We start from the raw sequence: 15,159 nt of genomic DNA on the forward strand, positions 1-15,159 counted from the left end.
TCGAAAGATAATCATTTATGCTCGGAATGCTGTGCCATTCTCTACATTTGGGCCAACCAAAAGAAGGAAGGGAAAAGTTGGGGCATCTGAGCACGTTTCAACCCTAGCCGGTTTTACCTCCGTAGTCTGTCTTGTCAGATTGGGCTGTTTGTTCGGGATTTGCTGTGTGCAGAATGAACCAAATGCTGTGTTATGGGCTGTATGAAGATTAATCCCCAACAGAGTAAGGGCTGTGTGTCCAGAAATCAGGCAGTGGGTTGTTTGGGTTTATTTTGCTGTTGGCTGTTTAGTTATCTGATTATTACAGTGCAAGTGTTCAATTTTCAGACAACCAATCAATTTCATTTACATTGAGGTGTAATATGGTGTGATGCGATGCAAAGTATGAAACGTAAAGATATACGGATGTAAACACTTTTTCAGATAAAAAGCCTGTTTCATTTCATCATCTTTTCAAATACACAAGTTTGGAAACAAAAACCTGCCTGCGGCAGTACAAGGTAATCTAACTACCAACAAATAGAGAAAAGTACAAGAAAAATAACAAAGAATTTGTATCCATGACGAGCACTCCGAGGGGCCATCAGTCTGTCCTAGTCCTCTTCCTGGACGAAGGTCCAGGAGCATCATCAGCATCGTCGTCAGAGCCCGAGCTAGTGCTGTCTTCGGTCTCCTCCGCCTCCGACTCTGCCTCCGCCTTTGACTCCTCGTCATCATCATCATCAGGGACTGGAGCTCGCGAGCTACTCCCGATATGAGTGCGCCCCGCCTTGGTCCGAGGAAATGCTCTGCCCTCCTCATCTCTCCCTCGGGCAGGGACGGAAGGTCCAGCTGGAGCACCTCCTGCCATAGGAATCTGGAAAGGAGACTGAAAAAGTACACAAAAGGGAAATGCATCAGTATTCTGTGGACAGTTCATCAGTGCAGAATGCAATGTATGACTACAGTGTGTGAATGCCGTGAGCAGTTTATCAGTGCAGAATGCAGTGCATGAGTACAGTGTGAGAGTACTGTGGACAGTTTATTAGTGCAGAATGCAGTACACAACGAGAGAATGCCATGAGCAGTTTATCAGTGCAGAATACAGTGAATGAGTACAGTGTGTGAATGCCGTGAGCAGTTTATCAGTGTAGAGTACAGTGCAAAATGCAGTGTATGCAGTGTATCAGATGCTGTGAGATCAGTGTATCAGGTGTCGTGCCGTGTATCAGATTATGCGAAGCAGTGTATGAATGGTTTGAGGCCAGTGTCAGAAGAACATACCGGAATGCTGTAGAGGGCCAGGAGATTAAAGGTCCGCTGAAGCATCCCCATCATAGAGGCATTCATCGCCAATGACTGCTGGGTATACTCAGAAGAAGCCTGCAAAAGTATCAGATGCATCAATATTCTGTGGAATATCAAATAAGCTGAAATGAAAAGACTGTACGAAATGCAGTAATACATACCGGAGGTAAGTCGGGGACACCGACAAACTCATGATCAGCTGGCGGAGGGGCGAAGGGGATCTGATAGGCCGCCCCACCCTGCCCTCGGAACGCCAGTGCAGCGGGCAGGGCGGGCCAGCCAGTCCCCCGTCCTCCCTGAACTCCGCCCCTGCCCCGAACTCGGGCCCTCCTCGAAGCCCCTGCTCCAGCTCCCACTCCTGCCCCAGCCGCTGGCGCCACAGGCCTGGCCCCCTCCGCTCGACGGCCGCCGCTCAGAGGTCGCATAAGGTACGCCTGCACGTACTCTCGGTAGTCGCCGATGCCTCTGAAACGGGTCGCCTCCTAGCCGATAGTGTAATCGGCCATCTACTCGATGGTGAGCCTCTCGGTCTCCCTTATGTCCGCAGGAGGGTAAACTGGGACTATCTGCTCAGGTAACCCTAGGGTCTGGCGTAGGAAACGCTCACCCAGGTACCAAGCCCAACAGACCGGGCCCTCCAGCAAGATCCGAAAACGCGAGGTCTCCTCAGCACTGGCAAACCGATCCCGCGTCATGGCCGGCAATGGAGCCTAAGGCCGCCACGTGATCTGAAAGTGACATACAGTTTGTTATCTATCGCTATTGAAACATGCAGTGGAAAAGCGAAGCTTAAATGAACTGCAAGTAAAACATACCTCGGCAGGGGTAATGGTGTCGAAGTAACGGCGGAAGAAGCTGAAAGTCTCTCGCGGCCTCCGGGTGCATCTCCCGTCGAAGCGTCGTGAGAAAGGGACGACTAGAGGAGTCTCCGCGACTGGTACGGGAGCGAGCCTAGGAAAGTAGGCGTAAACCCACAACTGCAAGATAAATACTAGTGCATTTATCAGATAAAGCAGAATACAGAGTAAAGTAGAAATGGCAGAGCCGTGTGTTGTGCAGTGTATTGTGTACAGTGTACAGTGTGAGCAGTGTACAGTCAGTGTAAAGCAGAATGTATGTGTGTGCCGTGTGTACAGTATACAGCAAGTATAAAGCAGACTACAGTGTGTGCAGTGTACAGAGTATAGAAAATATAGGACAGAAATGAAAAGCGGAGAAGAAATGTACCTTCCAAGCCCGCCAGTAGCCTCCGAGCAACTGGCCGCTGCCGTGGGAAGCTGAGCTCATGTACCCGTAGAGAGTGGCCAGAGCGGCGCCACCCCAATCATAATGCAGGATGTATCGGACGTCCACCAGTGCGCTGAGAAGGCAGAGAGGCACGGTGTTCGCCCGGTCGGCGAAGATGGTCGTCTCGAATAAGAACATGAGGAAGCCGCGGGCGTACCTCTCCACGGCCTCCAGGGTCATCGGGGCTGCATCAACAAGAGTGGGCTGGACCCTAAACTGTACCTCGAACCAGGAGTACTGCACAAAGCCTGGGCGAGCAAGAGATGGCGCCTCACCTAGCAGATGGACCTGAGCGGCGGTCCACTCGTCCATGTCAACATCAAAGGGGATCGGATCACCCCCTACCCCGATGCCTGTGAGCATCGAAAAATCGTAAGGGGTCATCGTCATGTCCCCTGCTGTGGAGAAATGAAATGAATCGGTGGTGTCCCACCACCTCTCTGCCAGAGCGGCGAGGAGAGGTCTGCACGTAGTAAGCCTGGAGAGTCCTCGGCAGAAGGCGCCGAAACCCGCCCGGTCCACTATGCGGCGGACCGCGTCAAGAAGCTCGTCGTACCACTCCCGAGCGCCAGTGTTCCCATACCCGCGAATGGTATGGGAATCCTCCTGTAAATAGAAAATAACAATTGCAAGACAACATTCAAAATGTAGTTTTGAGAAGCATACGGATGTAGCATGTGTGCAAGTTTAACAGATTTAAGCAAATACTGGGTGTCGGTGTGCTTACAGTGAACTACAGCGTGTGATGTGTCAGCGTGTTCGGGTGGTTCAGTGCAGATGTAGCATGCGTGCAAGTTTAACAGATTTGAACAAATACCGGGTGCCGGTGTGCTTACAGTGAACTACAGCGTGTGATGCGTCAACGTGTTCGGGTGGTTCAGTACAGTATGGCATGTGTGCAAGTTTGACAGATTTGAACAAATACCGGGTGCCGGTGTGCTTACAGTGAAATACGTGTGATGCGTCAACGTGTTCGGGTGGTTCGGTATAGTATAGCATGTATGCTTAGTTTGACAGATTCAAGCGAATGCTGGGTACCAGTGTGTATGCAGTGAAATACAGTGTGTTTGGGTGATTCAGGGCTAGTGCAGTGTGTGTGCATGTGACAGTTTCAAGCAGATATCAGTTGCCCATATGTTTACAAACAACTACAACATATAGGGTATCTGAGCTAAAGCAGTTAAAGAGTACAACTAACTACGACAGTTTTGTATCCTACATTGCGGAAAGTAAAGTAAAGAAAAGAGAGTTACCTCGGAAGGGCCGAAGGACAGGTGGGAGGTAGCCTCACGCAGTAATAGCTCGGGTGGTACGTGCCTCTCGAAGCTCCAGAACTGGCGGAGTCCGTCGGGGGGCAGAACATGAATCGCCGGCCGGTAGGTCGCCGGGCGCTCGCTCAAAGGTAGGAGCTCGACCCCGGGATCCATCTCGTGGTCCGGGGGAGTCCCGCCGCGTGGAATGTCGTCCGCCATGTCAAGAATGATGAGAAAATAGCCGGAGGAAGGAAAACCGGGCAAGAATACGAAGAGTCAACCGAAAAGTCAACTCCCGAGAAGGTCAAAAATGGCCGGAAAGGCCGAGATGTGAAAATGGTATGGAAATCAAGAGGAAAGCGAGGGGAACAAACCCCGAAAAAGCGAGAACGGCAAACGAGGCACCGAAACAAAGTTTTGTTCGGTTGAAAATGTCCGAAACGCGAAGAAAATCACGAATCCGACGACAAAACGGGCGTAGAACGCAAAGAAACGGGCAAAAGAGGAGAGGAAAACACTCTAGAGAGAGAGTGTGAGTTTTTGGCGGAAAGGAAAGTAAGAAAATAGGGTTTGAAACCCTATTTTAAAACACCCGATGTGAAATGCCGAATCTGCCCCGACTCAGCAACTTTTTGCCGGTCGGTAATATTTTGTGCCGGCCGGCAGTATATTGTGCCGATGGAGTTATTTTGCAGCCGGTGGACAGCTGGTGGCCTCCCCTCCCGGCCGGTGGTGTTCCCACAACCTTGTGTAGGCCATATGAGCAGTTTTTGGTCTTCATAGCTCAAGAAAGTGCAAGAAAGTGCATCCCCGCCGATCAACCGGCCTCCGTTTTGACCTCAGACCGCGTCTTCTATGCGTAGCACTCCAACTCGTGCAAGGTTGTATCCTTTGGTATCCTTTTTGCCTCTTACAAGATCCAAAAGTTACCCCGTGTGCATTGCACGCGTTCATCGCACTATTTCGACGCATTACATCGCGCTGTCATGCGCCTCACAGTTGCATTGTTATGCACATACTACATGCGTTGTAACACGCACCCCTTGCATTGTCGTGCACATCTCTCATGCATTGTCATTGCATTTTTTTTTACTACAAGCGTTGTCATGTATTTCAATGCATACGTCGCCTCGCGCATCGTTCGCGTTGTCGTGCATTCTCTTACCATGCATTGTCGTGCATTCCGAAACACGTGCGTTGTTACGCATTTAAGTCCGTTTGCATCATTTTACATTTCGTGTGGCATACGTGTCACGCTGGGCATCATTTTGCATTTTATGAGGCACGCGTGTCTCATTTGTTTCATTTTTGCATCTTATGAGGCATACGTGTCTCATTTGTTTCATCTTTGCATCTTATGAGGCACACGTGTCTCATTTGTATCATTGGCATCGGCATGTGTGCCTCATTTGTATCGGCACGTGTGCCTCATTTGTATCGGCACATGTGCCTCATTCCCATCGGCACGTGTGCCTCATTTACATCGGTACGTGTACCTCATTTGCATAGAACATGCATTCACTCGCACTGTTTTGTGCATTTAAAATCTCGCGCTGTCTTGCGCATCGCACTGTTTTGTGCATTTCAAATCTCGCGCTGTCTTGCGCATCGCACTGTTTTGTGCATTTCAAATCTTGCGATGTCTTGTGCCTCGCACTGTTTTGTGCATTTCAAATCTCGCGCTGTCTTGCGCATCGCACTGTTTTGTGCATTTCAAATCTCGCGCTGTCTTGCGCATCGCACTGTTTTGTGCATTTCAAATCTCGCGCTGTGTTGCGCCTCGCACTGTTTTGTGCATTTCAAATCTCGCGCTGTCTTGCGCATCGCACTGTTTTGTGCATTTCAAATCTCACGCTGTCTTGCGCATCGCACTGTTTTGTGCATTTCAAATCTCGCGCTGTGTTGTGCCTCGCACTGTTTTGTGCATTTCAAATCTCGCGCTGTCTTGCGCATCGCACTGTTTTGTGCATTTCAAATCTCGCGCTGTTTTGCGCCTCGCACTGTTTTGTGCATTTCAAATCTCGCACTGTCTTGCGCATCGCACTGTTTTGTGCATTTCAAATCTCGCGTTGTTTTGCGCCTCGCACTGTTTTGTGCATTTCAAATCTCGCGTTGTTTTGCGCATCGCACTGTCTTGTGCATTTCAAATCAATTGCGTTGTTTTGCGCACCTCTCTACACTTGTTAGTGCATTGCATCGCGCTATCTTGCGCACCTCAATCGCACTGTTTTATGCAGTTAATATCGCACTGTTTTGCGCATCGCACTGTTTTGTGCATTCACTTTGCATCGCACTGTCTTGTGCAACACACGGTCTGGCGAGACCTTAAACACGCATGGTCTGGCGAGACCTTAAACACACACGGTCTAGGAGACCTTAAGTCCTTGGAAGGTGCAAGACCTTCAGTGCATTGATGTGCACAGTTCGTTGGCATTGCCATGCATGTCTTAAGCCGCACGTTGTTGCGCATTTCGAGCTCACTTGCATTGTCATGCATTTTTTTGTGCAACCTGCGCGGTCTGGCGAGACCTTAAACGCGCATGGTCTGGCGAGACCTTAAACACGCACGGTCTAGGAGACCCTAAATCCTCTGAAGGTGCAAGTCCTTCGGTGTTTGTCGTGCCCGAACGACTTTCGATTAGACGCATCATTCACATGTCTTAAGCCACGTGTGGTCGCGCATTCCACGCAACATGCATTTCATACATCATTTGCATTTCAAAAACAAAAAAAAAACATGCATTGTCATGCATACATTTTGCATCCCGGTCTAGGAGACCTTAAATCCTCTGAAGGTGCAAGTCCTTCGATGTTTGTCGTGCCCGAACGACTTTCGGTGGTCTGGTAAAGCCATCTGCCTATGTTCGCGGTGAGTTCCTAGAAGACCAACTGGGACGGTGGAAACTAGAGTTCGAATGGCTTATGCCTAGAGCGCAAAGGTTCGGGAGTTCCGAGACTAAAGTCTGGTTTAAATACCCAGGGGTGTATCCTCGGCTTGAAATCTGTATGGAAGCCCCATAGATTGAGGCAGCATGTCTGCGCCTCAGTTCTGGATACTGAACCAACCTAGTATGTCGCCCTGTTGGTAAGATAGGGAAAGCTGCAATCATAGCCATTGCATCATAGTGCATTGTCATGCATTTCCATTATAGCTTGCATGCATCCATTGCATTTTCCCCAGTAAATCGCATCATACTGCATTGTCATGCATTTTGTAAATATCCATTCCATTGCATATTTGTAGATATTGCATTGTAGATCGCATGCATTCATTGCATCACCTTCCACCTATGGCTCGCGCCTTTCCAGGTTGAGCTTGGTTTGGTATGTGCCCTTACTTTTCACGTTAAAGCACAGTTCTGCATGTGTACGCGCCTATTCCACGCTGGTATGTTGGTTTGAGGGTTGCGGCACCTTTTCTGTGTTAGACATGGCTTGTACATGTACATGCCTTTCCTAGGCAAGATTCGGTTTGGCCCGCGTGCCATATCCATTGCATTGTAGATCGCATGCATTCATTGCATCACCTTCCACCTATGGCTTGCGCCTTTCCAGGTTGAGCTTGGTCTGGTATGTGCCCTTACTTTTCACGTTAAAGCACAATTCTGCATGTGTACGCGCATATTCCACGCTGGTATGTTGGTTTGAGGGTTGCGACACCTTTTCTGTATTAGACATGGCTTGTACGTGTACATGCCTTTCCTAGGCAAGATTCGATTTGGCCCGCGTGCCATATCCATTGCATTGTAGTTTGCATGCATTCATTGCATCACCTCCCATCTATGGCTTGCGCCTTTCCATGTTGAGCTTGGTCTGGTATGTGTCCATACTTCTCGTGTCGAAGCATAGTTCAGTGGACCGTTCTATGTTAAACATGGCTTGTATGCGTACATGCCTTGCCTAGGCAAGATTTGGTTTGGCCCGCGTGCCATATCCATTGTCATTCCCCCAGCATTTTTATTGTGTACATTACATTGTAGTGTAATTTTTGCATCCGGCATTAGGATCGTCGTCCTTTCTCCAGCGGGTCGTTTCCCCACTTGTGTCAATCCCCCCCAATACTTATGCTTGTGTCCGTCTACGATGCTCATAGTTCAGTAGGCCGTTCTATGGTAGACGGACTTGTTACCTCCATCAATCTACTTGACATTTGTGTGGTTTCGAACCGCTCGTGATTGGATCGTGATTCAATTGCTTTGCATATAGTTTGCATTGTTTCAATTACATTGCATCTTCATTTGCATTGTTTATACATTGTTTTGTATATATTGCATATCGTTTTGCATCCATTTTGCATTGTCATGCATATTGCTAACAATATTGTACCTATTAAGTTTGTTTTCTTTGCAGGCACGATATTGTATGTACGGTTCATTTGAGGTTGGTACAACCAGACGAACCGGACAGGTATTGTATCCTCCGAGTGAGAAGTATCGAGAATTGCATAATTCTGTTACATCCTTTCTGCATTGTAGTGTAGTTTGGTGTATACTAGCTTAAAATTGTCACATGTATGCTTCATTACAGCTTTCTTTGCATGATCATAAGTTATGCTCGGCTTCGTGCATTATCTTGCATTTTGCCCATGCCTTCGGGCGCATATCTTGTTTGTCTTGCAAGTTTGTCTAAGTCTTCAGCCTTGTCAAAAAATGGGTCGTCTCTGGGCTTTGACATTCACTCCCGTCATTGTTATGACTTTCGAGTTCTGTCAAAGAGGGGCAACTGTAGACACCCCATTTTTGACCGTCCTCAAGACTTGGACGTCACCGTTTGAACACTCGGTGATCATCCATGTTTGTGTTCGTTTGGAGTTCCCGGAGGTCTCGGCTACGCGCCTTGCCTCAGGATCTCCAAACTTGACCGTTTAGTGTCTGGTTTTGCACCAAACACTTGTGTTTTGCCTTGGAAGGGCAGGGAATGCCTTGTGAGGCATCCCTACACACCACCGACAGTAGCTAGAGGCCACCGGCTGGTTTTTGCTGCCACCGGCAATGTATATTGCCGGTCGGCACTGTTTAGTGCCGGTCGGCACTCAATTTTGCCAAAATGGCATCTTTGGCCGGCCGACTACTGTGCATCTGCTTTTGTAGATATTTTAAGGCAGCTGTCTTGCTTTTTGCTCCCCTCCATACACGTGTATGGATGGATCTCCCTCTTTAGAAGCTTGTCTTGTAAGCTTTACAAGACAATAAGCTCTATAAAGAGAGGGGCTCTCTCTTGTTGCAAGGGTTAGACACTTGAGACACCTTAGATATCTTTAGACAGCCATTTTTAGGGTTTTGAGTTCTAGGGTTAGAAACCATACACTTTCTATCTCTATATCTCCCTCTTGTGTGTGTTAAAGTGTGTTTCGTCCATACTATTGCACACAAACACCTAGTGTTTCACCTTCCTTTGGCTCCTGAGGTTCTAAGGGACTGATTTTGGTGTTTTGGTGTTGGATTCAAGCCAAGGAGGGCCATTGGAGCATCACTTGTAAAGGGGGCTTCAAGGGTAAGAATCTAGTCCCATTATTACTCATTTTTGCATTGTATTTTTACCTGTCTTAAAATCGTTTTTGAGCTTGGTGTATAATACAAAAAAGTTCTGTTTTTAGGCCCTCTAAATTGTTTGTTTAGAGTGTTTTGTGGTTTGGAGGTGTTTGACCCCTCTTAGGCCTTGAAAGGCCCCATTTTGTGCTATTTTGTGCAAGTTTCGAGACTTTAGTGTTTGGACCTCTTCACCACTGAAATCTTGAGGGATTTCAGCGGTGAAGATGGTGCCTTGAAGTCTCCAAAAGGGGAGGGCCACCTCCTCTCCTTGTTGTCCTTGAAATGGACCGTTTTTGGCCTCTTGAGGGAGCATCATGTTAGAGTGTGTATTGATCATGTCTTGGTTGTTTTCCATGCTTATTATGCCATGATATAACCTTGTTGTGTGTTGGTTTTGGTACACCATGCATGCTTAGCATACCTACCATGTAATGCCTTGTTATTGCCTTAATATGCCTTAGGTTGTTAGCCCTTGTTCAAGCATGTTTTAGGCTTAGTCTTGTGAAGATTTTGTGCATATTTTGCCATGTTTTAGGTCTGTCCATAGTTTTTTGGGTCGAATTTGGCATGCTTAGTATAGCCCCTTTGCATTCCGGCTTGTTGGCCTTAAGTATGTGAATGTATAGCATGGCATTTTTGCATTGATTTGGTGATTTGGAACCATCCACCATGTCATTTCAGTCCCCTTTGCATGCCCATATGTTTGCCCTGGATGCATCTTTAATGCTTTAAAAGCTTGTGTAGTATGCTCCATGTTTTGGCCATTGCACATGCCTTTGAATTTGAGCCACTTAGATGCCATCTAAGAATCCCCTTTGCATGGTCTAGGTCTGTCTTGAACCTATTTTAAGTCCTTTTAGCCTTGTGAGGCTTGGTCGACTTAGTCATGGTTCAAGTCCCTTTGACTCGCTTCAAGTACTTGGGCCATTCATTGCATGCTTGGTCTATTTTGTTTGCTTGATTTGACACCATCTTAGCATGATTTTCAAAGCTTATGTTGCATGCTAATTGTCCATGATTGCCTCATTCAAATGTGCTTGAGAGTCCCTCTTTTGTGCCTAAGCATTGGCCCTTTAACATGTGCATGTGTGTATGTGTATTTTGGTCCTTTATTTTGGTCATTTTGGCCACTGTTTTAGGCCTATTTAGAGTTGCCTAAATCATGTATAAGTCCATCTTTCCATCCATTTGTATTGCCTCATGTTCGCTTGTATGCTTGCATAAGTGCCTTGCCATGCCATGTTGCATCCTTAGCTTGCATGCCTAGGTTGCGTTGCATCTTGCATGCATGCCTTGTTCCTTGACTTGATGATAGGAATTGGGACTTGGTTTGTTTGTTTGGTTTGCATTTCATTTGACATGAAAGTTGCACACTTGATCACTTGGGCCATCATGCATGGAAATGCGTAATTGGTGGTTCGAGAATCGAGACACATGCCCCTTTGAGTCACTACCATGATAAGGGACATAATTGGTGCATATATGCTTGAATTGTATTGCCATGCAAGTTCTGTCCTCTGCTGCTGTGAGTTGCAGGTTCTGCAGGCATTCTTTGCCGACCGGCAGTGAATAACCAGCCGATGGATTAATTTTGTGCCGGTGACCACATGACACTGCCGGTAGGCATTCTACTCAGCCGGTGGTAATTTCCAGTATCCAGAGAGGCATCCCTGAGACTTTGACAGTCTTCAGAGAGGCAGAGCAGGGAAAATAGAGGCAGACTATGCATGGCGGTGCACTTCCGAGCAGGACCTGAGCATGCGCTGCATCTGGCTCTCCTCCCGAGGCGGTTTACTACTTTCCTAGTTTAGATTAGTTAATTTGTTAATTAATTAATTAATTTGTAATATTTAATTAGCTTGCGTAGTTAATTAATTTGTAATATTTATTCGGTCCCTCCGGGCGAGGGCAAATCTGTAATAAGTGTGCGTGGGTGGGTGTATGTCTTCCAACCTCACGTCTTTCTTTCCTTTTATTTACCTGCTTTGATGGTTAGTAATAGAACACGTTTAAATTAGCATACCTTATGCTATGCATGCGTGCATTCATGCATTTGTATTGCATGCATTAGGCTCGGCACATCACGCTAACTGCATTTGTACTTCAATTCAAAATTGAATACGTGCATCAAATTGGTCGCATTTCACATGCCATATTTAGGTTAGCCGAGCCTACTCTAATTGCATTTTTGCATGCGATGCATTAGTCATTTTTCAACATGAACTAGGACATGCATGTTTGCTAACTAGTTTATTGTTTTGGCACGGAGCACGATGTAAGTATTTATGCTTTAGCATCCCGCATGCGTGTGAGTGTTGCCATGACAGTATGCTTGCCATACGGCTAAATGTTTATGTGATAAACGGTTTGAATGCCTGTGGGTGAAGGTTGGATTGCTTGAGTTGGGAAACTCGTTGAAATCCGTATTTTAGCCTACTTGCGAGTAGCAAAATTCAAAACATTTTCCCAAAACAAACGGATATGCAATACTTATTTCCAAATTAGGCAATCTAGTCTACACTTGTTTGCTGCGCGCATAACATAGTAATTCTAGGCTAACAATTGGAATAAGAACACATAAAGTTTTCAAAATCAGATATCACGGTTAGTAGAGGCCGGTCTTCGGACCGGGCGAAAGGAGGTGCTCATAGCTGACCTTCCCCGATCGTACCCAAGCTCCCGAACCGAGACAACTCCGGTAATGACGGACATGTGGCCTTCGGCACCGAGTCAGGGTTTCCTAAATTTCCCCATTTAAAAAATATTTAGGTGGCGACTCTGTATCTGGCAAAGCAGTCCATGTTTGGCACTACTTTTTCAAAAATCTGTTTCTCAAAACGATTTGCCAGATTTGGACTCTTTGGTTCAGATTAAGAACCGTGACACAAATCGAGAGTCCGAACTATAGCGGGGTCCCCCGCGGACGTGTTACAGGTAGGGATTACTTCGACATTTTTTTATGATTTTTAACTTAGTTATTTGCTTTTCTCAACAAAATACTGATTTGGGGATTTTTGGATAAAATTTAGGGTTTGGTTTTGAAATCAAAAGAGGGGTTTTTCTTAATGGGCTCTTGTATATGATTGTGGCTTTATAAAAATGAATATGTTGCGTTAAAGGGTGGATTTTATCATAGAAATTGTTTTTTAAAGAAAAAAAATGGGTGGAGGGTTTGTCCTAAATTGTGAAAATTTGATTTTTGTAAAGAAAATATGGAATTGATGTTGGTTTTATGGAATTAGAATAATGATGATGATGATGGTAGAGTTGGATATGAATTATCACTCATACTTGGAAATATTGGAAAATATATCTCTGTTGAAATGTAATTATCTGTTTAGAGATATTTGTTTTGGGCTATTGGTAGAGGATAGCTATGATTGTTGTAGAAACTGTATGAGAATTAGGTGAATTGAAACTATTTTATCATCCATTTGCATTGAGTATCGTAACATATTCAACACATTGAAATTGTTGTTGTTTTGAGAAAAATTGGTGAATACCTTGGTGAATCTAGGTAAAAGTGTAGTTGTAAAATTATGTTGGCCTGTGTGTCTTTGGTGAAAGTCCAGAAACCCGCGCGGTTAGGTGTCAAGCCTTCTGATTAATACCGGTAAAAATGACAAATTGGTAATGTTTGTAGCCTACTTCCAGACACGTCCTAAAGATTCTCAATTTTGTATCCACTACCATGTTTTCTATTGAAAAGGAATTGATTGTATGAATTATGACATAAACTTAGCATAACATGGTTTTGGAAAGTGATATAAAATGTTTTGACACGGGCATTGTATATGCATTCACCTTATAACTCTGTTAAAATTCATGCACTGTGTTAGAGTATTTTTACTGGGTTTTGGCTCACCTTATGTAGAAAATCATTTTCAGGTGCTGATGACATGCCTCCACCAAGGCAATAACTTGGGAGGATTAGGAGCCAAGAGCTTCTGCTTTTGTTATTGTTGTATTTATTTTGTACAAGCCTACGATTTTATTTGTATTGAGTTTAATCTCACTTTTGTTGTAACCAAATACTGTCTTGAAAAATTGTAGCCAGTAGGGCATTACCATATCTGTTCACTCTTATTTTATATCTTGTACCGATGACACATGCTATAGATTCATGGTTAGAATTTGTGAATGCATTAGTGTATGTGTTGCACTTTTGTAAAGAGATGAAACCTTATGAATGGAAGAACATTATATTTAATCATCTGTTATTAATTTATATCTGTTGTGGGATGATCTTCTTGTAATATTTTCTAGGCGTTACATGGACGATGAGGTAGTGAGTGGTGAGTGGCAGACGGAGGAGTTAAAGGTATGAATGGAGGTTAGGGTTTTGGCGGCGGTAATGAAAGGGGAGTTGAGGGCGGCAAGATCAATTTGAAATAGAATGTATGGAGAGAGAGAGGAGATGATGAAGAGAAAGAGGGGGGTTTTGGGGAAATGAGATTCAACAGTGGTGAAGAAATGGGAAGAGAGAGACGTGAATCATACTAAGGGTAGTTTGGTTATTTTATATGAAGTTGTTCTTATGGACATAATATTTAAACGCCTAAACTTTTTGACAAAGAAAATATAAATATAAATATAAATTTATGAACCAAATGTTCAAAATAAAACATATTTTGTATATATGTTGCGTGCTATTTTGGCAACAGATTATAACCCAGCGTCTGCCGAGAACACCAACCTGCCAGACGCTAGTATTTTGCCACAAAAGTTGATTTGGTATTTGATTATAATCAACTATATGAAATTACAATATTACCCTCATGATTGGTGCAGGATCATGCAGGCCAATATATATTGGGTGAGGGCATTTTGGTAATTCTATAGTTGTACACATGACATGACAAATTAGAAAAATATTATCTGAAAAAGTAAAAAAACAACTTTTTACCGACTTTCCAAATCGCTTTATAAAAATTCAAAAATCTTAATTAAAAGCAAAAAAAACTAATTTTTACCGCATTCCCGAAATAGACCTGAGTCGTGAGTTAATTTTCAAATGGTTTATTTAATTTTGGAATAAAAGGAATCAAAAAAGGTTAATGGCCCCGACCCAATTCTCTACCCTACTCTCTAGTTATTTTCATTTTAGTTAACCACTTTCATTTTGCTCGAACATTGAGAGACAGAAAACAGAGACTGAAAGATGATCAATGAGAGAGGCTACCCTAGAAGGTGAATCTGCATGTAAGAGACTGACAGATGGTTAACAAGAGAGGCAATTATCCTCATTCCCGAAATTCGTTGGCTACTAAGCTCTTCCCAAGAAAACTAACTCTATACTCGATCACAGTTTACGCAATCCTTCTCTTTGCCTTTTCAATCTTCATATTTATCTTCTACGGTAAAGACATTTTCCAACATGAGCAGATGAAACCTCTATCTTCTGAAGGGTCTCAATCTCAACAGGTTTGTCATCTTCTTCCTAATTCTCTTCTCAGGTAAATTATGATGAAGATCTTGTTTTTTGTTAATTTGGAGAGCTGGGTTTTGTTTTGTTTTTTTTTTTTTTTTTTAATGTTGTTTGTGTTGATGGGTTGCTGTGATTTGGTAAAAAAATTGGTGTGTTGAAAAACATCCTTAACTTGGTCATTTAGAGAATTGCGTGTTGGATATGTTGATTGGTAAAAAGTTGGGTTTTTCCTGAAGGCTGTGTTTGGATTTGGATTATGAATTTGAGTAGTGATTTGGAAAGGGAAAGGAAAAGGAGAGTAAAATATAAGATATTTTATTTATTCATTTTTTTCTGTTTCTTTTCATTTTCCAAATCCCTACCCAAGTTCAAC

At 44.4% G+C, this 15,159-nt stretch overlaps 1 protein-coding gene across 2 annotated transcripts in view; it reads left to right on the forward strand.

Moving 5' to 3' along the window:
• Positions 1-14,409: 14,409 nt before the first annotated feature.
• The window catches only part of LOC114314586 (O-fucosyltransferase family protein), a 56,538-nt gene continuing 55,788 nt past the window's right edge, over positions 14,410-15,159 (forward strand). Inside the window, exon 1 of one of the 2 annotated variants that reach the window (XM_028261063.2) lies at positions 14,410-14,782. In XM_028261063.2, coding sequence (XP_028116864.2) covers positions 14,576-14,782 — 207 coding nt within the window. In that variant the 5' untranslated portion in view covers positions 14,410-14,575. The remainder of the gene's footprint in view (positions 14,783-15,159) is intronic. The other variant, XM_028261065.2, reaches the window with a different exon arrangement.

Source organism: Camellia sinensis, chromosome 10 (genome assembly GCF_055761805.1).
Source record: "Camellia sinensis isolate YWXY chromosome 10, ASM5576180v1, whole genome shotgun sequence".
In the NCBI taxonomy this organism is placed as follows: Eukaryota; Viridiplantae; Streptophyta; class Magnoliopsida; order Ericales; family Theaceae; genus Camellia; species Camellia sinensis.